This window comes from Rutidosis leptorrhynchoides, chromosome 10 (genome assembly GCF_046630445.1).
Source record: "Rutidosis leptorrhynchoides isolate AG116_Rl617_1_P2 chromosome 10, CSIRO_AGI_Rlap_v1, whole genome shotgun sequence".
NCBI classification, from domain to species: domain Eukaryota; kingdom Viridiplantae; phylum Streptophyta; class Magnoliopsida; order Asterales; family Asteraceae; genus Rutidosis; species Rutidosis leptorrhynchoides.
In genome coordinates this window covers 263,876,263-263,899,659 of record NC_092342.1, presented here as the reverse complement: position 1 = coordinate 263,899,659, position 23,397 = coordinate 263,876,263, and the positions used below count along the sequence as shown (strand labels likewise).

Genomic DNA, 23,397 nt, shown 5'->3' with positions numbered 1-23,397 from the left:
CACTACATTCATGGTATGGGTTCGACGCATTTCTGTAATCCGGATGGACTGCTATTTCACATTTCATCTTTTTCAATGGGTACAAGCGCTTCTCAGGATCTTTAAATGGGTACAAGTGGCGTGGAAAATTGGTTAGACCAGACAAACTATCAAAGAAACAAGCAAAAGGCAGACAGTGGCAATTTCAGGATTATAACTCAATGGGGTCCATAAATTTTTTCAGTACTAAATATATTTGAATGCTATATTAGTGGTAGGTTACTTTCAAAAAACTACAATTTCGAAAAATATAAGGGATCTGAGTAGTTAAATTTGGTGGTGTACAATACAATTTAAAAGAAAAACTATTAATCTGAAAAATATATGGGGTCCTGCAGTTAAATTTAGTGGTGTCTTGTAAAATTTAAAAGATACTTTGTACTAAAAAATTTCGAACTACTGTTGTCCACCCCACGGACTTGTTACTAAACTCGCCACTGAAGGCATATCATGATAATATTAAGGCTAAAACTGCAACTAGAAACAAAACAAGTAGATCCAGACTAACCTTGTTCAATTTGACTAGCCAATTTCTCGGACTCCGCAATAATTTTGAAGCAAAACTCACTACATTCATGGTAGGGGTTCGACGCATTTCTGCAATCCGGATGTACTGCTCCTTCACATTTCCTCTTTTTCAATGAGTACAAATGCATTTTGGGATCTATATATGGGTACAAGTGGTGGGGAAAATTAGTTAGACCAGACAAACTATTAGAAAAACTAAAAAGGAAATCGAACACGAAACAAGCAAAAGGAAGATCATGATAATATCAAGGCTAAAATTACTAGTTAACACAAAACAAGTAGATTCAAACTAACCTTGTTCATTTTGACTAGCCAATTTCTTTGCCTCCGCAATAATTTTCAAGCAAAACTCACTACATTCATGGTATGGGTTCGAAGCATTTCTGCAATCCGAATGTACTGCTCCTTCACATTTCCTCTTTTTCAATGAGTACAAACGCATTTCGGGATCTTTATATGGGTAGGGATCTTTATATGGGTACAAGTGGTGGGGAAAATTAGTTAGACCACATAAACTATCAGAAAATACTAAAGAGAACATCAAACATGAAACAAGAACAAGGTAGATCATGATAATATTAAGACTAAAATTACTAGTCGAAACATAACAGGTAGATTCAAACTAACCTTGTTCATTTTGACTAGCCAATTTCTTCGCCTCCGCAATAAATTCGAAGCAAAACTCACTACATTCATGGTATGCGTTCGACGCATTTCTGCAATCCACATGTACTGCTCCTTCACATTTCATCGTTTTCAATGGGTACAAGCGCTTTTCAGGATCTTTAAATGGGTACAAGTGGCGTGGAAAATTGATTAGACCAGACAAACTATTAAACAAAATCACTCAAATTGATAATTAAAAATTTACCAAGTCTATATACATTCTACCATAGCTAATACGAAAACATTAACCAAGCAGCCAGTTGAGCGAACTACATATAATCTATTCATAGTAAATTAAAATAACCTAAATTACTAGTTAAGCATAAACCCTAGGTTAATGAACAATGTATAGAGACGCATGCATATATAAACAAAAATGTGAATTTGATTGAAGAAATTACCTTGATCGTCGATGAAAATGAGAGCCGGAAACACTAGATGAACTGGAAATAATTGTAGGCAGCGAATTGAACTGAAGAGTTTTGGTATTCAGTTGATTCTTACAGTTATAGCTATAGGATGTGTATATATATATATATAACAAAATTAGGGTTCGTAAGGTCGGTTCATACTTCATTCAATTCACTATGTTTGAAATTCTTTGAAACGATTTGAGAACACGGATATGCATGTTTTTTAGATTATTTAAAGGACTAATTTATATGGGTAATACTTTTCTCCTAATTTAACCTTAACCTTCGTGGAAGGGAGGTGATCCTCACATACCACTTTTTGATTATGTACATTAAATACTTATTTTACTCTTAATTATACTTATAATAATAATTTAACTTCTACTCTCTAGAGGCATAGCTGTAATTTTATGAGAAAAAAGTGTACATGGATCAAAAAGTGGTGTGTGAGAATCACCTCCCTGGATGAAAGTACCTATGTCCGAAAAAAAAAAATAAACAATGTTTGGTTAATTTTTTTTTGAACATCGGTATGAGATCTGCTAGTGTTTTAAACACCAATGCGTTCATCTCCCATAGTTACATAATCCGTCCATAACTACTGTTCTACATTTTTCAATATGTTCTAGCAGTTTTAGTGTGATTTTATGGTTTAGAGTTTAAATTTAAGGTTTAGAATTAGTGTTTAATACGAATAGTTTAGAGTTTAGGGTTTTGAGTTTTCAGTTTAAATACAAAACACTAAATCATACTCCGTAAATTTTAAACTCTAAATCGGGCTAATTTAGAAAGAAGAAAAAAAACTGGATGAATTCGAACAATTGTAGACGAATTTGAACAAAACTGGATCAATTCATACAATTTTGTCCTTGTTCGAACAAATTTCGTTCTACAATTTTGTGACGATCGCTCCAAATCCATATGGACGAACACGTCATTCATTGATTTCATTGCGAGGTATTTGACCTCTATGTGATACATTTTGTAACATTGTATTCGTTTGAAAAGGTATTTCATAAATGAATATATAAATTCCAGGTTTTTAACATCTGATGATTCCTACGTATAGACAATCACCATTTAAATGGTTTACAATAATACATCTGTTGACAATACAGTCAAAATAAGATACATGGTAATGGTTTGGTGAATGCAAGTTTCTTGTATATAGCATGCATGACTCCAAGCACATATCTTGTATCACGTATAAGCAAACAGCGGAAGACTTCTAGAATCCTGAGAATAAACATGCTTCAAGTGTCAACACAAAGGTTGGTGAGTTCATAGTTTTAATATTACACATAATCCGTATATCAATGTGGATTACAAAAGTTCAGTTGTTTTATTCAAAACGTTTATCAATAGGTTTTACATAAAAGGTGGATCACAAGATTTCAGTTGCTTCATCCGAAACGTTTATCAATCGGTTCTACAAAGTTGAGAACCCTGGTAACTAAACTTTAACGTTTATAATAAGTACCCCTCGTTTAACATGCAACCAACATGTACAATACACGCAATCCAACGTGTACTAACTTCAAATAGCATACGTCTGTTTTATAGTTCAGGATAGAGTTTCTTTCTATACCTGGAACAGACGGGGATGTCAAGCCCTATGGATCCATATACAACTATTCGCGCCCACCAGTTCTTATAACCGGCAGTTACTAGTTACCAAAGCTAAGGGATTTTCGGTTCAAACTCAGTGTAGAATTTAGTATGTACTTGTGTCCATTGCGTTTAAAATAAAGTGCATGTATTCTCAGCCCAAAAATATGTATAAAAAGGGATCAATGAACTCACGCATATAAATATTGTATATCGGTTAATAAAGCATTTGCATGTATTCTCAGCCCAAAAATGTAGGGAGTAAAAGGGATCATATGAAACTCACTGTTTAATATTGATATACAATATTGTAGGAAAGCACGTAGACGCATCGGAGATGATAAACACGAGGTTTGATTCACAAAAATACCCCCGAACATTACCCATAATTTTCTTGGCAATAACCCATAATTTTCTTAGCTCTAGCTCGTTTGAAAACCATTTTGAAAGTGACAAGCTCATAACCTCGTCGTAGTATTTTATGTATAATACTAATTAATAATAATAATAAGATTATTAATAATATTAATCTTAATAATAATAATAATAATAATAATAATAATAATAATAATAATAATAATAATAATAATAATAATAATAATAATAATAAAATAAATACGGAGTAATATGTATGTGTGTGTGTTAATGTGTCGAGCAAAATGCCATTTTATAGCATCAGGCCAGACTTTTGCCTCCATGCGATCGCATGGATTTATAGGCTTGTGGCCATGCGATCGCATGGCCTCAGATTCCAGCTCACAAATTTTTGTTTTCTTGTTTGTCGACATAATATTAAATTAATATAAATATAATATATATAATTTATATAATTAATTATATATTATATTAAATTCACGTGCATAGTTGACTTGTAATTTTTGTTCCGATAAGTCGTACGTCATCACTCGACTTATGTCCCGGTTCCGGTTTTTCGAATGTCCTTTCGTACCTTTAGAACACTTGCATTTTACGTTTCGTGTCACGTACCTTTGTCAAAATATAGCCTTAAATTATTCATAAACTATACCACTCATAGTATAACTTAAACTTTCAAATGTTTTGGTCATTTACTTCTATAAATCATCGTCTCGCTATTTGTTAATATATATATAATATATACATTTTCATTTTGAAATAGTGTAGCAAATAGGGATTTTCACTGTAGCAAAGTCAATTTCACTGTAGCAAATAGTGATTTTCGAAAACACTGTAGCATTTTGAGTAATGTGGCAATTTGAAAACACTGTAGCAAATTAGTGTTTAACTGGTTCATCTTAAACGCTTTAGTTAACTTATCTAAATATCAATTGAATCAATAAACGAATGTTACTATCGTTTATTATATATATATATGTATATATCTTTTTAATATACATAAATCAGTTTTTAAATACACATTGGAAGTTATTTATAAATAAATTTTAATAATAAATATTTCAACTTATCATATACATTCAAATAGATATTTAAACCAATCAGTTTAATGTACGGTATCAAACAATTAATACATTGTTACCTTTTCATGTTATAGTATATATGTATCTATTTACATATAATTGTTCGCGAATCGTCGAAAACAACCGAAGTGTATTTAAATATATAAATGTAATTCAAAAATTTTGAGATTCAGTTTTACAGACTTTGCTTATCGTGTCGGAAATGTTAATCATACAAAGATTAAGTTTAAATTTAGTCGAAATTTCTGGGTCATCACAAATTTTGTCCTTGTTCGAACAAATTTCGTTCTACAGTTTGTCCTACATTTCATGAATAAGAACCCATCAAAAGTGAAAAAGTGAGGTCGAACAAAATATGGCCAATTCGAACAAAATATGGCCAACTTCATGTTGAACGAGAATTGTTGGAACACACCTAAAATTGTTCGACTGTGGCTTAAAATCGTTCGACTACGAGTTTCCATAGTTCTCTCCAATTTGGAGTTCAGTTAAGTTACAGATTTGGCAAATCATGTGATCTGCTTGAACCAATTCGTGTTCTACTGAACGCTACATTACCCAATACAAACATGATCGATTCACCACAAACAAACATGTCGCACAACCAACCAAACTACAAGTAACAACCGTCGTCAAATCAAAAATATCTAGAACTAAACCGAGCTCGCAACGCAAGACACCCTAAATTTTTTTGCCTTATGGTTACACCAAGTTATGTCAAAAGGTGTATGCTTGATAGGGACACCCCGACCGTGTGTTTCCTTTAGAACCGCACCAGACACACCCTGAAAGAGCCACACGCCGAAAAAGTACCTCCACCGGGTCCCCACACATGTGACTAGAGCAATCATCATCCCATTGTCACAGAGTTGTAAATTCTTTTTACGAGTGCAGATTGAACATGCGCCTATTATGTCAAAGCTTTCACATGGATCCCAACTTCAAAGGTATCGGGTACCACTAAATTATTGTTACCTTAGTATGGTTACACCAAGTAAAGCTACATCAATTATACGAAGTCACACTGTTTTAAGATATTAACATTTTTATTTTTATTTTATTTTATTTTTGTGAAAAAGCGTAAACTATATATACAACCAAAGATCTTTTATGAGAAAGAAAGAACCTGTCGAGAAAACATAAAAACAACTAAACCCAAGGCCACGAAAATCCTCGCAATTAGCTTCTACCAGTTTATTAAACACTTATAAAACATGAACTCCAACTAAGCTCTAACTCGAATTATAATCTAGTTTCACCCAAACAAACTCTAAACCTAGAATACGTACACCTCACATACATACATTATATGTGATGCCCCGTACAAAACCATCGTGTACGAATCATCAACAACAGGATCATTACAAGGTTAAGTACTATATGCTGTAATAAAAGAAGTTGCATTCACGATAAAAAGGTGACGTCATAACCGACGTCAATTGTTTTACACCAACAGTATGCTTCTACGAATATAATATTCTAGTGTATAACTGTGCAGAAATTTTGTCACAAAACTAACTGGGCAGAATTCTTTTTGGATGTTATATTACTTGTTGTTGATCCAGATATCCCTTTGTCCGCATTTTGGCACTCATTCGCGGCAGACATTTTCCTAAAAATATTACAATTACAAATAAGTTAAACATGACGACAATAATACGATATAATAAGAATGTTAACAAAACAATTCCAATAAAATAACATGAAACTGATAGGAATACTATGCTGACACATCCCAAATCCAAATCACTTATATATAAAACACAAACCTGATATGCTATACAAATATATTATGAATTATGAATACTAAAAATGGAAATCGAACACGATAACAAGCAAAAGGCAGATCATTATAATATCAAGGCTAAAACTGCAACTAGAAACAAAACAGGTAGATCCAGACTAACCGTGTTCAATTTGACTAGCCAATTTCTTGGCCTCCGCAATAACTTTGAAGCAAAACTCACTACATTCATGGTAGGGGTTTGACGCATTTCGGCAATCCGGATGTACTGTTTCTTCACATTTCATCTCTTTCAATGGGCACAAATGCATTTTGGGATCTATGTAGGGTACAAGTGGTGGGGAAAATTAGTTAGACCAGACAAACTATCAGAAAAAACTGAAGTTGGAAATCGAACACGAAACAAGCAAAGGGAAGATCATGATAAGATCAAGGCTGAAATTACTAGTTGAAACAAAACAGGTAGATTCAAACTAACCTTGTTCATTTTGACTACGGAATTTCTTGGTCTCCGCAATAATTTTCAAGCAAAACTCACTACATTCATGGTATGGGTTTGACGCATTTCTGCAATCTGGATGGACTGCTCCTTCACATTTCATCTTTTTCAATGGGTACAAACGCATTTCGGGATCTTTAAATGGGTACAAGTGGCGGGGAAAAGTAGTTAGACCATACAAACAATCAACGAAACAAGCAAAAGGCAGATGATGATAATATTAAGGCTAAAATTACTAGTTGAAACAAAACAGGTAGATCCAAACTAACCTTGTTCATTTTGACTAGCCAAATTCTTCGCCTCCACAATAACTTTGAAGCAAAACTCACTACATTCATGGTATGGGTTCGAAACATTTTTGCAATCCGAATGTACTGCTCCTTCACATTTCCTCTTTTTCAATGGGTACAAATGCTTTTCGGGATCTTTAAATGGGTACAAGTGGCGGGGAAAATTAGTTAGACCATACAAACAATCAACGAAACAAGCAAAAGGCAGATGATGATAATATTAAGGCTAAAATTACTAGTTGAAACAAAACAGGTAGATCCAAACTAACCTTGTTCATTTTGACTAGCCAATTTCTTCGCCTCCACAATAACTTTGAAGCAAAACTCACTACATTCATGGTATGGGTTCGAAGCATTTTTGCAATCCGAATGAACTGCTCCTTCACATTTCCTCTTTTTCAATGGGTACAAATGCTTTTCGGGATCTTTAAATGGGTACAAGTGGCGTGGAAAATTTGTTAGACCAGACAAACTATCAACGAAACAAGCAAAAGGCAGATAGTGGCGATTTCAGGATTATAACTCAATGGGGTCCTTAAATTATTTTTCAGTACTAAATATATTTGAATGCTATTTTAGTGGGTAGTTTACTTTCAAAAAACTACAAATTCGAAAAATATAAGGGGTCCGAGTAGTTAAATTTGGTGGTGTACTATACAACTCGAAAGAAAAACTATAATTCTGAAAATTATATGGGTCCTGCAATTAAATTTAGTGGTGTCTTATACAATTTAAAAGGTACTTTCTACTAAAAATTTTCGAACTAGTGTTGTTCACCCCACGGGCTTGTTACTGAAGGCAGATCATGATAATATTAAGGCTAAAACTGCAACTAGAAACAAAACAAGTAGATCCAGACTAACCTTGTTCAATTTGACTAGCCAATTTCTCGGACTCCGCAATAATTTTGAAGCAAAACTCACTACATTCATGGTAGGGGTTTGACGCATTTCTGCAATCCGGATGTACTGTTCCTTTGCATTTCATCTTTTTCAATGAGTACAAATGCATTTCGGGATCTATATAGGGTACAAGTGGTAGGGAAAATTAGTTAGACCAGACAAACTATCAGAAAAAATAAAAAGGTAATCGAAATTTGATTTTTTGGCAATGATTTATTGACGACTTGACCGACTCTTAGAGCCTAAAGTAAATTTTCAGGCAGGATTTAAAACCCATGGAAATTTGATTTTACCATTTTCATAGCGTCTCAATTTTATTTTTAATTTTAAATAAATTTTTTATTAAAATTTTTTTTCCTACTTATTGGTCGGAGGTCCACTCGGAAGCAATCTCTCTATCCGTCGAATAGAGAGAGGGATGACTTTCTCTACTTTTGAGAGTGTTTTTCACTCTGGGTGGAGAAATGACTTGTCTTTATTCTCGGATAGGGGAAAGATTGTCTACATCTCACCTCCCTCATACACCACTTATGTGGTATTAGGTATTGTTGTTGTTGTTGTAATCGAACACGAAACAAACAAAAGGAAGATCATGATAATATCAAAGGTAAAAATTACTATTTGACACGAAACAAGTAGATCCAAAACCTTGTTGATTTTGACTAGCAAATTTCTTAGCCTCCGCAATAATTTTCAAGCAAAACTCACTACATTCATGGTATGGGTTCGACGCATTTCTGCAATCCGAATGGACTGCTATTTCACATTTAATCTTCATCTTTTTCAATGGGTACAAGTGCTTTTCAGGATCTTTAAATGGGTACAAGTGGTGGGGAAAACTAGTTAGACCATACAAACTATCAACGAAACAAGCAAAAGGCAGATCATGATAATTACTAGTTGAAACAAAACTGGTGGATCCAAACTAACCTTGTTCATTTTGACTAGCCAATTTCTTCACCTCCACAATAACTTTGAAGCAATACTCACTACATTCATGGTATGCGTTCGGCGCATTTCTACAATCCAGATGTACTGCTCCTTCACATTTCATCGTTTTCAATGGGTACAAGCGCTTTTCAGGATCTTTAAAAGGGTACAAGTGGAGTGGAAAATTGGTTAGACCAGACAAACTATCAACGAAACAAGCAAAAGGCAGACAGTGGCAATTTCAGGATTATAACTCAATGGGGTCCATAAATTTTTTCAGTACTAAATATATTTGAATGCTATTTTAGTGATAGGTTGCTTTCAAAAAACTACAAATTCGAAAAATATAAGGGATCCGAGTAGTTAAATTTGGTGGTGTACAATGCAATTTAAAAGAAAAACTATAAATCTGAAATATATATGGGGTTCTGCAGTTAAATTTAGTGGTGTCTTATACAATTTAAAAGGTATCTTCTACTAAAAATTTTCGAACTAATGTTGTCCACCCCACGGGCTTGTTACTAAACTCGCCACTGAAGGCATATCATGATAATATTAAGGGTAAAACTACAACTAGAAACAAAACAAGTAGATCCAGACTAACCTTGTTCATTTTGACTAGCCAATTTCTTAGCCTCCGCAATAATTTTGAAGCAAAACTCACTACATTCATGGTAGGGGTTTGACGCATTTTTGCAATCCGGATGTACTGTTCCTTTGCATTTCATCTTTTTCAATGGGTACAAATGCATTTCGGGATCTATATATGGGTACAAGTGGTGGGAAAAATTAGTTAGACCAGAAAAACTATCAGAAAAAAAAGGTAATCGAAATTTGATTTTTTGGCGACGATTTATTGGCGACTTGACTGACTCTTAGAGCCTAAAGTAAATTTTCAGGCAGGATTTAAAACCCATGGAAATTTGATTTTACCATTTTCATGGCGTCTCAATTTTATTTTTAATTTAAATAAAATTTTTATTAAGAAAAAATTTCCTACTTATTGTCTGGAGGTTCACTCGGAAGCAATCTCTCTATCCGTCGAATAGAGAGAGGGATGACTTTCTCTACTTTTGAGAGTGTTTTTCACTCTGGGTGGAGAAATGACTTGTCTTTATTCTCGAATAGGGGAAGAATTGTCTACATCTCACCTCCCCATACACCACTTATGTGGTATTAGGTTTTGTTAGTTGTTGCTGTTGTTGTAATCGAACACGAAACAAATAAAAGGAAGATCATGATAATATCAAAGCTAAAAATTACTAGTTGACACGAAACAAGTAGATCCAAACTAACCTTGTTCATTTTGACTAGCCAATTTCTTAGCCTCCGCAATAATTTTCAAGCAAAACTCACTACATTCATGGTATGGGTTCGACGCATTTCTGTAATCCGGATGGACTGCTATTTCACATTTCATCTTTTTCAATGGGTACAAGCGCTTCTCAGGATCTTTAAATGGGTACAAGTGGCGTGGAAAATTGGTTAGACCAGACAAACTATCAAAGAAACAAGCAAAAGGCAGACAGTGGCAATTTCAGGATTATAACTCAATGGGGTCCATAAATTTTTTTCAGTACTAAATATATTTGAATGCTATATTAGTGGTAGGTTACTTTCAAAGAACTACAATTTCGAAAAATATAAGGGATCTGAGTAGTTAAATTTGGTGGTGTACAATACAATTTAAAAGAAAAACTATTAATCTGAAAAATATATGGGGTCCTGCAGTTAAATTTAGTGGTGTCTTGTAAAATTTAAAAGATACTTTGTACTAAAAAATTTCGAACTACTGTTGTCCACCCCACGGGCTTGTTACTAAACTCGCCACTGAAGGCATATCATGATAATATTAAGGCTAAAACTGCAACTAGAAACAAAACAAGTAGATCCAGACTAACCTTGTTCAATTTGACTAGCCAATTTCTCGGACTCCGCAATAATTTTGAAGCAAAACTCACTACATTCATGGTAGGGGTTCGACTCATTTCTGCAATCCGGATGTACTGCTCCTTCACATTTCCTCTTTTTCAATGAGTACAAATGCATTTCGGGATCTATATATGGGTACAAGTGGTGGGGAAAATTAGTTAGACCAGACAAACTATTAGAAAAACTAAAAAGGAAATCGAACACGAAACAAGCAAAAGGAAGATCATGATAATATCAAGGCTAAAATTACTAGTTAACACAAAACAAGTAGATTCAAACTAACCTTGTTCATTTTGACTAGCCAATTTCTTTGCCTCCGCAATAATTTTCAAGCAAAACTCACTACATTCATGGTATGGGTTCGAAGCATTTCTGCAATCCGAATGTACTGCTCCTTCACATTTCCTCTTTTTCAATGAGTACAAACGCATTTCGGGATCTTTATATGGGTACAAGTGGTGGGGAAAATTAGTTAGACCACATAAACTATCAGAAAATACTAAAGAGAACATCAAACATGAAACAAGAACAAGGTAGATCATGATAATATTAAGACTAAAATTACTAGTCGAAACATAACAGGTAGATTCAAACTAACCTTGTTCATTTTGACTAGCCAATTTCTTCGCCTCCGCAATAAATTCGAAGCAAAACTCACTACATTCATGGTATGCGTTCGACGCATTTCTGCAATCCACATGTACTGCTCCTTCACATTTCATCGTTTTCAATGGGTACAAGCGCTTTTCAGGATCTTTAAATGGGTACAAGTGGCGTGGAAAATTGATTAGACCAGACAAACTATTAAACAAAATCACTCAAATTGATAATTAAAAATTTACCAAGTCTATATACATTCTACCATAGCTAATACGAAAACATTAACCAAGCAGCCAGTTGAGCGAACTACATATAATCTATTCATAGTAAATTAAAATAACCTAAATTACTAGTTAAGCATAAACCCTAGGTTAATGAACAATGTATAGAGACGCATGCATATATAAACAAAAATGTGAATTTGATTGAAGAAATTACCTTGATCGTCGATGAAAATGAGAGCCGGAAACACTAGATGAACTGGAAATAATTGTAGGCAGCGAATTGAACTGAAGAGTTTTGGTATTCAGTTGATTCTTACAGTTATAGCTATAGGATGTGTATATATATATATATATATATAACAAAATTAGGGTTCGTAAGGTCGGTTCATACTTCATTCAATTCACTATGTTTGAAATTCTTTGAAACGATTTGAGAACACGGATATGCATGTTTTTTAGATTATTTAAACGACTAATTTATATGGGTAATACTTTTCTCCTAATTTAACCTTAACCTTCGTGGAAGGGAGGTGATCCTCACATACCACTTTTTGATTATGTACATTAAATACTTATTTTACTCTTAATTATACTTATAATAATAATTTAAGTTCTACTCTCTAGAGACATAGCTGTAATTTTATGAAAAAAATGTGTACATGGATCAAAAAGTGGTGTGTGAGAATCACCTTCCTGAATGAAAGTACCTATGTCCGAAAAAAATAAATAAACAATGTTTGGTTAATTTTTTTTGAACATCGGTATGAGATCTGCTAGTGTTTTAAACACCAATGCGTTCATCTCCCATAGTTACATAATCAGTCCATAACTACTGTTCTACATTTTTCAATATGTTCTAGCAGTTTTAGTGTGATTTTATGGTTTAGAGTTTAAATTTAACGTTTAGAATTAGTGTTTAATACGAATAGTTTAGAGTTTAGGGTTTTGAGTTTTCAATTTAATACAAAACACTAAATCATACTCCGTAAATTTTAAACTCTAAATCGGGCTAATTTAGAAAGAAGAAAAAAAACTGGATGAATTCGAACAATTGTAGACGAATTTGAACAAAACTGGATCAATTCATACAATTTTGTCCTTGTTCGAACAAATTTCGTTCTACAATTTTGTCCTTGTTCGAACAAATTTCGTTCTACAGTTTGTCCTACATTTCACGAATAAGAACCCATCAAAAGTGAAAAAGTGAGGTCGAACAAAATATGGCCAATTCGAACAAAATATGGCCAACTTCATGTTGAACGAGAATTGTTGGAACACACCTAAAATTGTTCGACTGTGGCTTAAAATCGTTCGACTACGATTTTCCATAGTTCTCTCCAATTTGGAGTTCAGTTAAGTTACAGATTTGACAAATCATGTGATCTGCTTGAACCAATTCGTGTTCTACTGAACGCTACATTACCCAATACAAACATGATCGATTCACTACAAACAAACATGTCGCACAACCAACCAAACTACAAGTAACAACCGTCGTCAAATCAAAAATATCTAGAACTAAACCGAGCTCGCAACGCAAGACACCCTAAAATTTTTTGCCTTATGGTTACACCAAGTTATGTCAAAAGGTGTACGCTTGATAGGGATACCCCGACCGTGTGTTTCCTTTAGAACCCCACCAGACACACCCCGAAAGAGCCACACGCCAAAAAAGTACCTCCACCGGGTCCCCACACATGTGACTAGAGCAATCATCATCCCATTGTCACAGAGTTGTAAATTCTTTTTACGAGTGCAGATTGAACATGCGCCTATTATGTCAAAGCTTTCACATGGATCCCAACTTCAAAGGTATCGGGTACCACTAAATTATTGTTACCTTAGTATGGTTACACCAAGTAAAACTACATCAATTATACGAAGTCACACTGTTTTAAGATATTAACATTTTTATTTTTATTTTATTTTATTTTTGTGAAAAAGCGTAAACTATATATACAACCAAAGATCTTTTATGAGAAAGAAAGAACCTATCGAGAAAACATAAAAACAACTAAACCCAAGGCCACGAAAATCCTCGCAATTAGCTTCTACCAGTTTATTAAACACTAATAAAACATGAACTCCAACTAAGCTCTAACTCGAATAATAATCTAGTTTCACCCAAACAAACTCTAAATCTAGAATACGTACACCTCACATACATACATTATATGTGATGCCCCGTACAAAACCATCGTGTACGAATCATCAACAACAGGATCATTACAAGGTTAAGTACTATATGCTGTAATAAAAGAAGTTGCATTCACGATAAAAAGGTGACGTCATAAACGACGTCAATTGTTTTACACCAACAGTATGCTTCTACGAATAGCAAGCATGAATAAATGTATGTGACCCTTAGGTCGTTACAAAACATAGTTTCAAATGTATTAAAGTCTGAATGCAAGATAAACAGTTCATGCGGTGATAACACTAGAGCAGCGGGTGTCTACGGCAAGATTAGCACGACAGCGGAAGCAAATAACCTTAAGCACCTGAGAAAAACATGCTTAAAAACGTCAACACAAAGGTTGGTGAGCTATAGTTTAAGTATAACAGTATGTAAGGTAGGCCACGAGATTTCAGTGCTACAAAGAGCGTTTCAAAACAGTATGATAAAGTATATGTTAACCGTGAGCACTTGGTAACTAACTTAACGTTTATACCCCCTGAAAGTACACTTGGCAAGTGCGTATGTCTACGAAGTATTAAACACTCATTAAATGCTAGCGCAACTAGCCCGAGTGGGGATGTCAAACCCTATGGATCCATATCTAAGATTCGCGTTCACGGTTCAAAAACCAATGATTAAACGTTACTGAACTAAAGGGAATGTTTATGCCGTTGTATAACCCACACATATATAAGTTTAAGTACTCGTGCCTAGTATGTAAAACATAAAATCCGCATGTATTCTCAGTTCCCAAAATAAGTTAAAGTAAAAAGGGAATGCTATAACTCACAATGATAAAGTAGCGGTAAAGTATGACTCGGAAAGTAAGCAAGTAATGAAGGTTGTCCAAACGGGTCCTCAACCTAAGTAAAATAGTACTAAGTTAGTAAATCGTCCGAATAGGTTTAAAAGTATGTAAATAAGGTCTTAGGGGTCATCATCATTCATCATTTAACAAAAGGTGTAAAGTAAGTTTCATTCGTGAAAAGAGTTTAAAACAAAGGCTGGGTTCGGTCAGTCACCACGGCCTCAATACCTACTGAAATAAGGTGAGACCAGTGACCATGGCTCCGTCTATGAGTCCTTTAAGTGTGGTAAAATTTACAGAAGCAAACTCGTCTTCGTTTGACCGTGGCGACGGTCTAAGTGCGAGTAGGTCAGAAATTTCTGCACAACGTTAAAAGGACATAGTGACGATCGGAGGGCCATAAATCCTAAACCGTAACTCGGATTAAGACGAGTCCTATATGAAAAGTTATCTACTCGAACAGAGCTATCTGAAAATCATAATTACAGTAGCCCAGGTCGTACGGGTCAGACACAGAAACAGTAGAACAGTAGGGTCAGTAGGTTCCGGTGGTTCTTGGTGTTCGATGCTTATCATGGTTCTCATCCTTGATGCATATAGCTTCAAGTGTACAACTCGTTGATGTGTTTGCATCATTTTCACCAAGGTTTGACCATCATAACCCAAGTGTAATTCTAAGACATGAAGCACAACTCACTTAAGTGTTGCAAGTGTTTTGATGAACCAAAGTTACATCAAAGTCTTAGATTCAACACATACATGAAATGTAAAAGTAATATTAAGTTACAAACTTGAAAGTAAACTTATGAAATCAAGATCTTGAGTGTAGAACATAGTTCTTAGTTTGATCTTGAAGATCCAAGACTCAAAAGTCTAGATCTAACATAAGTGTACCAAGTTATAATTATAGAAAACTTACTTACATGTTCTTGAACTTTTAAAGTTAACTTTAGTTCAAGATTAATGAGATCAAAGTTAACTAGTAACATTTGACCAATATCAACCAACAAACATGAAATTAAAGTACATAAAATGAAGACATAAACTAAGTAAACAAGTTCATGGGTTGCATACTTTAAAGATTCAAACCAAAGTTTGATCTTTAAGAAAGTAAACTTTAAAGTTTACTAACATGAATTACAAGTATGATTTCCAACACATGAACCTTAAATCTTTTGAAACAATAAATGTAGAATCATAAACTAGTAAGTTTATGATCTTGTGTTCTTGAAAATACAAGATATTATGAAGAATGAAACTAGTAAGTTTGATTCTTGAAATTTGTAAGTAACAACAACAACTACTACTAGTAAGTAACAATTAATCAAAGACAAGTAACATTAAACAAAGAAATGATGATGATGAAGGTTTTGGTTCGGTTTTAGAAGGAAAGAAAAGAGGAAAATGTTCAAGATACTTACTAAGTTTAGAGAGAAAAAGAGAGGAAAAAGATGAGAGAAAAATGCAAGTAATTTGTGAGTGTGTAAATGAGAGAGTATGAATGAAGGAAGTAATGAAAATTTGAAACCAAAAACTCCATCCCAAGGCCGAGGCCACGGCCTGCAGCTCATCAAAGGGGGAGGGAGTTGTTTAATGGTTACTAGCATGAAAAACTCTTTAAAGTTGGTTAATGGATGGCATTTGCATGGAAACATGGTGTAACTAGATTCTTAATGACATAAACTAACTAGTTACACTTACAAGTACTACTTACATGTCTAAGTGGGCTAGTTAATCCATATAAATGGGTAGGGTGGGCTTATAAGCCCATGTTCAAGAGTCCACAACATTAATCAAAGCCCAAGTTCAATTAATTAACAAATAAGTCCAATAAAAGCCCATGTAATAAACTAGTAACCTTAGTTAAATAAAATGATTAATAAAACTTAATCATGAATGTAAATAATACTTGAAAATATTATTCGTGCAAGTTTCGTGTGTCACAAAGACGTTTCGGGCAATTAAAGTCAAGTACGGACAATCATGGCAACATGTAAATGTAATAACATACATTCGTTTAATCACACGTATTAATAATAATAATTATTATTAATAAATAAACGTTGGAAAAATCCAAGGTCGTTACATTATACATTATATATACTAACCCTAATAATATACATGTGAGTGAACTAGGAATTATATTTGAATAAGGCTTAGGCTCCGTTTGGTTGACGGAATGTTTTTTAACGGGATCTATCAAAAGAATTGAAATTCGATGAAATTGAAATTTGATATATTAAAAATAACGACTTTTAATGCAATAAAGAATGGACATACTATTTAGAATGATAATGTTATTACGCCATATTAGGTCATGCAATCTACACTACCTCCATCCTAACAGCACATATTTCTCATATTACATAACAACTTGATCTCTTTCTCTCATGCATCAGATACACTTCACCTACCCGTATATACTAACTTCTCTACATATATATAATATTTCAAACCCTACTTTCACTTTTCATCTTTGATAAAGAATCCGAATAAAAGTCAATTTGATATCCTTTTTATGCAATCATGTTCGTGCTTCAAATGTTCATGAGAATAATGTGATGATTATGATGAACATGAGGTGGGTAGCTTTAGGTAATTGTTAACCATTGCTATCAAAAAAGAAGATATAGCTTGCTTTTAGCTAGTAGTTTGTACTTTGTGTTTTTATCACCATTTAACTTTTTCATTCATTTTGTTACATTTGGTTCAGTAAAAAAGGATCATAACATTATTAAAGTTATCATACAAACTTCGTAATTGGTAAGTATGCTATCTCTTTAAGTTTCGATAACTATATATAAGCAAGTTAGGGCCTAATTACGATATCATACAAACTTCTTTATGTTATAGCCTATATTATTCGTTAGGGCCTAAGGGACTTTTTTCTACCTCGTTTTGTGTACTTAAATTCTCGGGACAGGCCCTTACTACACAATTGGAGTAATAACATGTGTAATGTGTATAACTTACTCTCATAAATCATGTTTAAATTGTTTTGACTGTGTAGGGGAATTAAGATGGAGGTGACGCAAGAAATGATGGAAAGGTTAAGATCCATTGTTGGTCCAGAGAGTTGGGATTACTGTGTGTTATGGAAACCAAGTAAAGATCAAAGGTATAATAAAACTTTACAAGTTCAAATCTCACTAACAACATATCTGTCATTGAAAAAGGTTGAAGACGGTCACGGCATTACTGTTAAGTAAAAATGTTCCGCTTCTCCAAGTAGCTTAAACAAAAAAAATCTTATCCATTTACAAGTATTAATTATGTTAATTAACTAATTGGGTACGTACAATTATTATGTGATGATATAGGGTGATTGAATTGGTAGATTGTTGTTGTTCTGGGAGCAATGCAAGACTTGTGATTAATGGTGAAGATGAAAATAGTGTTGATCAACAACAACTATTTCAATGCAAAGATGTTGCTTTTAATCACCCAACTACTGAAGCTTGCCAACTGCTTTCTCCCTTACCAGCTTCCATCACTTTTGATTCTGGGTAATAAAACATTTTAGATCATTAATCAAGAGATTAACGACTTATGTTTCTTTTTATATTCCTTTATCTTTTTATTATACTTTTTTTTTCAGAATATATGGACAGACCATGATGACCAATCAACCAAGATGGCTAAACTTTTCCTACAGCTCAAGCTCAGATTTTTCTGAGGTATTATTAATTTTTTTTGTTTGTTAATTCTTTAGGCAACTCAAATGATAACTTTAAATTGCTTAATTTCTCACCCACATTGCAGGACATTTTGTGGACTAAAGTTCTTATTCCTGTTCCAATTGGCCTTGTTGAACTTTTTGCATCAAAACAAGTTAAGTTTCCTCGTCTAAAACGACATAAAAACAGATTGTATGTTTCGTTATTCTTATCTTGTGTATGCTTGTTTGTAGATAACTGAAGATCGAAGTGTTATTGATTATGTCACCGCTATGTTTATGTCATTGGAACAACATTCGACGTTGAACACAAACAATAATGTGGACTCAAGCTTTGCGGTAAACATGGATAATTTAGAAGATGAGGAATCGAAAGATTACATAGCTCAAGCACTTGATGATCAAAAAGATCCAAATAACAACCATTTTCAACCTCCAATATCTCCTACAACTATGCTTGAAAACCTAAACCTGACACCAAAAAACATCTCTGATAACCATTTGAACCAAATGAAATTCTTACAACAGTTTAACTTTGGTGAAGGCAGACAAACGAAGAACACGTTCATGGAAGGCACAAGTAATAATCAGTCTATGATGATGAATCATGATGATTCTTTTGATCCAAATTCTGAAGAAAACGATGGATTTGATCGTGAGATTGAAATGGCATTGCAGGGGCAAATGATGAGTGAAAACATGAACAAGGGACATCTCATGGATCCATCGGAGAATGTTCCAAAAAAGCAAGCAAATGATACGAATCGTTCAGATTCTGTCTCTGATTGTAGTGATCAAAATGATGAAGAAGATGATCATAAATGTCGGAGGAGGAACGGCAGGCCACAATCCAAGAACTTGGTGGCAGAGCGTAGAAGACGAAAGAAGCTTAATGATCGCCTCTACACTCTTCGTTCTTTAGTACCAAAAATCACCAAGGTATGCTCATTAATTAAGGGCTATTTACTTTTATTTTGCATTAAGTGTTGTTTTGATATGCTTCTGTTTGGGAAGGGTCTTTGATTCTATGTCTCCTACAAACAGATCATTTTTCAAATTAAGTATCAAAATTAATATTTTTACTTACTGAATTAAGAGATGTACAGGAACATATCATTAAGTGGAAAGTAAATAGGCCTTAAGTATGGTTTTTTATTCAGTTTAATTTTATAGTTAAAAGTCAAAAAGTCAAGATTTACCCATGTTGGATTGTTTGGGTTTTGTAGTTAGATAGGGCTTCAATTCTTAAGGATGCCATCGAGTACGTGATGGAGTTGAAAAGGCAAGTGGAAGATCTCCAAAACGAGTTAGAAGAGAACTCTGATGATGAGGGTACAACAACCAACCAAAGCACGATAGTTGAACAAGAAGTAATGCATGGAAATGGAAGTAACGCAAAGCGTAGATACAACCATGGCCCGGGGTTGTTGACTTACGGGCCACAATTAGAAGCTTATTCGGGCGTGGTTAATGTTGAAATCCCTAAACAAACCCAAGATGTTGAAGGTGCTAACGAAAAAGGTCAACAAATGGAGGTAGTAAAACTTTATTATTCTTGGCTAATAATTCGACTAAAGAAGTTTTGTAACATAGTGTTTGTATCCTTGTTTGTGTAGCCACAAGTGGAGGTGGTGTCGGTAGATGGAAACGAATTCTTTGTGAAAGTATTCAGTGAGCACAAACCAGGAGGGTTTGTGAGGTTGATGGAAGCTTTTAACTGTCTAGGACTGGAAGTGACAAATGTTAATGTTACTAGCTTCAGATGTTTGGTTTCGAATGTCATTAAAGTTCAGGTGAAAACAATAACAATATTCTACTTATTATTATCTCTGTCTTGTGGGTCTTATGCTAAGGGTGGGTTTGATTGACTCTTAATTGAATGATTTAGCACTCAATGCTAAATTGTTCAATATCCAGTGCATTTGTTAGTGACAACTAAAAGACAAATGATTGTTGAACTCCGTGCTTAACCATTTTGAAATAATATCCGAACCATTCAGCACATAAATTTCCATGTAATTTCCTCCTTAAATTATATTCAGAATACCAAACTATTACTCCGTATATTCTTTTAGTTATTAATGCTAAAGGTTATTACGTTAATTTATATCATTCATAGGGTCAGGATTATCAAACATGTTATCGTAGTTCATAACTAAATTCAATTTTGAATCAATCAAATTTTTGAATCATTTAGCGCTTAATCATTAAACGCATCCTAAATAGGACCCACAAAATGATATGCATATGACGAAATGAATTATTAAACGATAAGTACAGAGTTTACTGACCTTTTTCTGTTTGGTGTAACAGAGGAAAGATAGTGAAATGGTGCAAGCTGAGCAGGTTAGGGAGTCGTTGCTTGAGATAACACGAAACCCGTCAAAGGTGTGGCCGGAAAGTTCCATAAAGGCACTAGAGAATGGGCATGGCATGATGGATCATCACCATCATAACTATAATAACAATCACAACCACAACAATCATTCTCACCTTAACAACCACCAACCAAAACCTCAGTACCACTACAATTCCATATATCAGATCCTTAACTAAGATCAACTGTTTATCTGCTTAGTATCTAAGTTTTAGCTTAATACAGTAAAACAAATGATTTACTCGTGTAGCATGTAAGAACACCCTGTTGTCTTGGTTGCCATTAATAATTTGCACTTGTTGCAGCCTTTATTTGCTTCCTATTGTTTGTGGCAAACCCAATTTTGAATTTCAAAATAATTTACAAACAACTTGATGTCTAGTTACGCGCATTGTGTCATAAAAGACATTTCAACAAAACCGATCTTTTGTGTTTGAGAATTACAGATTTAAAATGTCAAAGAAGACTCAAATAAACAGAACTTAATCACGTGAATTCGATCAAAAGAGTTTAGAGGAATACGAAAGAGGATTCAGTTTTCAAACATTGTACTAGTAACTTCTTTATTCCATATAAGCCATCTGTCACAGTATTATATCCAATCCCAGGAATACATACCCTAAAAAACTTAATTTCGAAATTATCATTTCACATCACAATAATAGATTGTATGTTAAAAAGGGCTAACAGAAGGAAGATGTCATTAATCTAGCGTCCACAAATTATGCCTTAAGGATGATTTGATTTAATTCGTTTTTCTCTCTCTCGTTTCCTTTTATTCAACCAAGACATACTTCATACACATCAACGTTATCCCTTTAAATATAACACAAGCCAATTTTTTAACAGCTACCACTGATCAAATCACATTATTTGGCTTGTTGAACGATATGTACATCAGACAGTCATCTATCTATAAACCATACATCTTGAAGATGACTGGTGCCATATTCATCATCAATAGACAGTTATACGCATTTGTGTTAGAATAGTACTGCAATGTCCTACAAGGCATCCCTACTCAATGATGCTTAAAATTTTGCAGGACTTATGATTACAAGACGCTTTACAAACTAAGCTTATGTAAACTTCAACCTCACAGTTAAAAAACATAACCAGGTTAATTAATTAAAGTGAACCTAGTCAAGGGCAAAAAACTTCATTTCAGCTGATGACATTATATACATAGGCACTACAGAAACCGTATCGTAAATAGTATGAGCTACAAGCATCAGTAACATTTAATAACCATACATCCAAGGTCAAATCAGAAAACACAATACTATTAAAACTCATCAAACAAAATTCAATCTGTAATAGCTGACTATAAATGCAAATTTATGATTTGGAGGCCAATGATTATATACGTTAGGCGTAAGTTTATGAACTATAAGTAACTCTTATTGAATCAACTCAAATGATTCATTTATTCAGCAAACTATCATCATCATAACGATAATGTTGATTATACAAAAAAGACCAACTTTTATCTTGTTCTAACAACAAACAGTTCACAAACCTCCTAAGATCGTAAACTGTTTTTAATTATCTGTCTCCTAGCCAAAAACCTAGCAATCGGAGGCGTCAAAGCAATCGTAATCGGAACCCTAACCGGAAACAAAGCCTTATTACACAAAACCGCCAGAGCCAACGCACCGCCGCTTGATACCGCAAGCTCAGCCGTCCGATCCCTCTGCTTCGTTTCTGTATTCGAATTGTACCCGGTTGAATCTGCAGTTTCAAATTGATCTTTAGGTCCGCCTATACCTACTTTTTCAAGGTCCGATTCTAGTGAATCGTACCAAATTGAATCTGCAGTTTCAAATTCATCTTTAGGTCCGCCCATACCTACACTTTCAAGGACCGATTCTAGTGAATCGGGCCCAGTTAAAACTGCAGTTTCAATTTCATCTTTAGGTCCGCCCATACCTACATTTTCGGGGACCGATTCGGGTTGTTTGAATCGGATCTTTTCTAAAGCGGATTCAACATCAACGTTGTTTTTGATAGCGATGTATAATCCGGTGATGCTTGCAGCAGAGACGGAACAGTGTACGCCAAGAGCCACTTTTCCGTATTTCTTAAATAGCTCACGAAATCTACCTCCGGCCATTGATAAATTTTCTTATTTATGATTTTGATCAAATTGATTGATTTAGGGTTAGGGTTTGTAAGAGGGTTTTAGATGTCGGAGAAGAGGAAGAATATTCGTTTGCGTAGTATGTGGGACTTTTCTTACATAGTTAATAGGATGGGCTTTCAAACTTAAAAGGTTTAAAAGGCCCAAATATATAGGAGGGCATAAATGGCCCAGTGGAAGTGAATTATGAGTTGTTTTACACCATGTTAGAGGTTCGGTCTAAAAAAAATACACTAAAAAAATTATAAAAAAAATAAGGTTTTTTTTTTAGTATTTGCCCCGGCTGTCAATGAAAATTTTTATAATTTTTTACACCCGCTCCATTTACGGTCGGGTTCAAGTTCCGTCACTTTAAATGGCATGGAGTGAATTAATCCCCAACGGC

General features: G+C 34.1%; 2 protein-coding genes across 2 annotated transcripts; one reads left to right on the top strand and one right to left on the bottom strand.

Moving 5' to 3' along the window:
• Positions 1-17,839: 17,839 nt before the first annotated feature.
• On the top strand, positions 17,840-21,206 carry LOC139873308 (transcription factor ABORTED MICROSPORES-like). The gene is made up of 8 exons (XM_071861240.1): positions 17,840-17,937; positions 18,140-18,325; positions 18,418-18,496; positions 18,582-18,650; positions 18,730-19,434; positions 19,722-20,030; positions 20,112-20,288; positions 20,809-21,206. The coding sequence occupies exons 1-8, from the start codon at positions 17,840-17,842 to the stop codon at positions 21,049-21,051; spliced, it is 1,866 nt and encodes a 621-aa protein (XP_071717341.1). The 3' UTR covers positions 21,052-21,206.
• Positions 21,207-22,228: 1,022 nt separating this feature from the next.
• On the bottom strand, positions 22,229-23,064 carry LOC139873493 (uncharacterized). Its single transcript, XM_071861421.1, has one exon. The coding sequence runs from the start codon at positions 22,983-22,985 to the stop codon at positions 22,395-22,397; it is 591 nt and encodes a 196-aa protein (XP_071717522.1). The 5' UTR covers positions 22,986-23,064; the 3' UTR covers positions 22,229-22,394.
• Between the last annotated feature and the right edge of the window lie 333 nt (positions 23,065-23,397).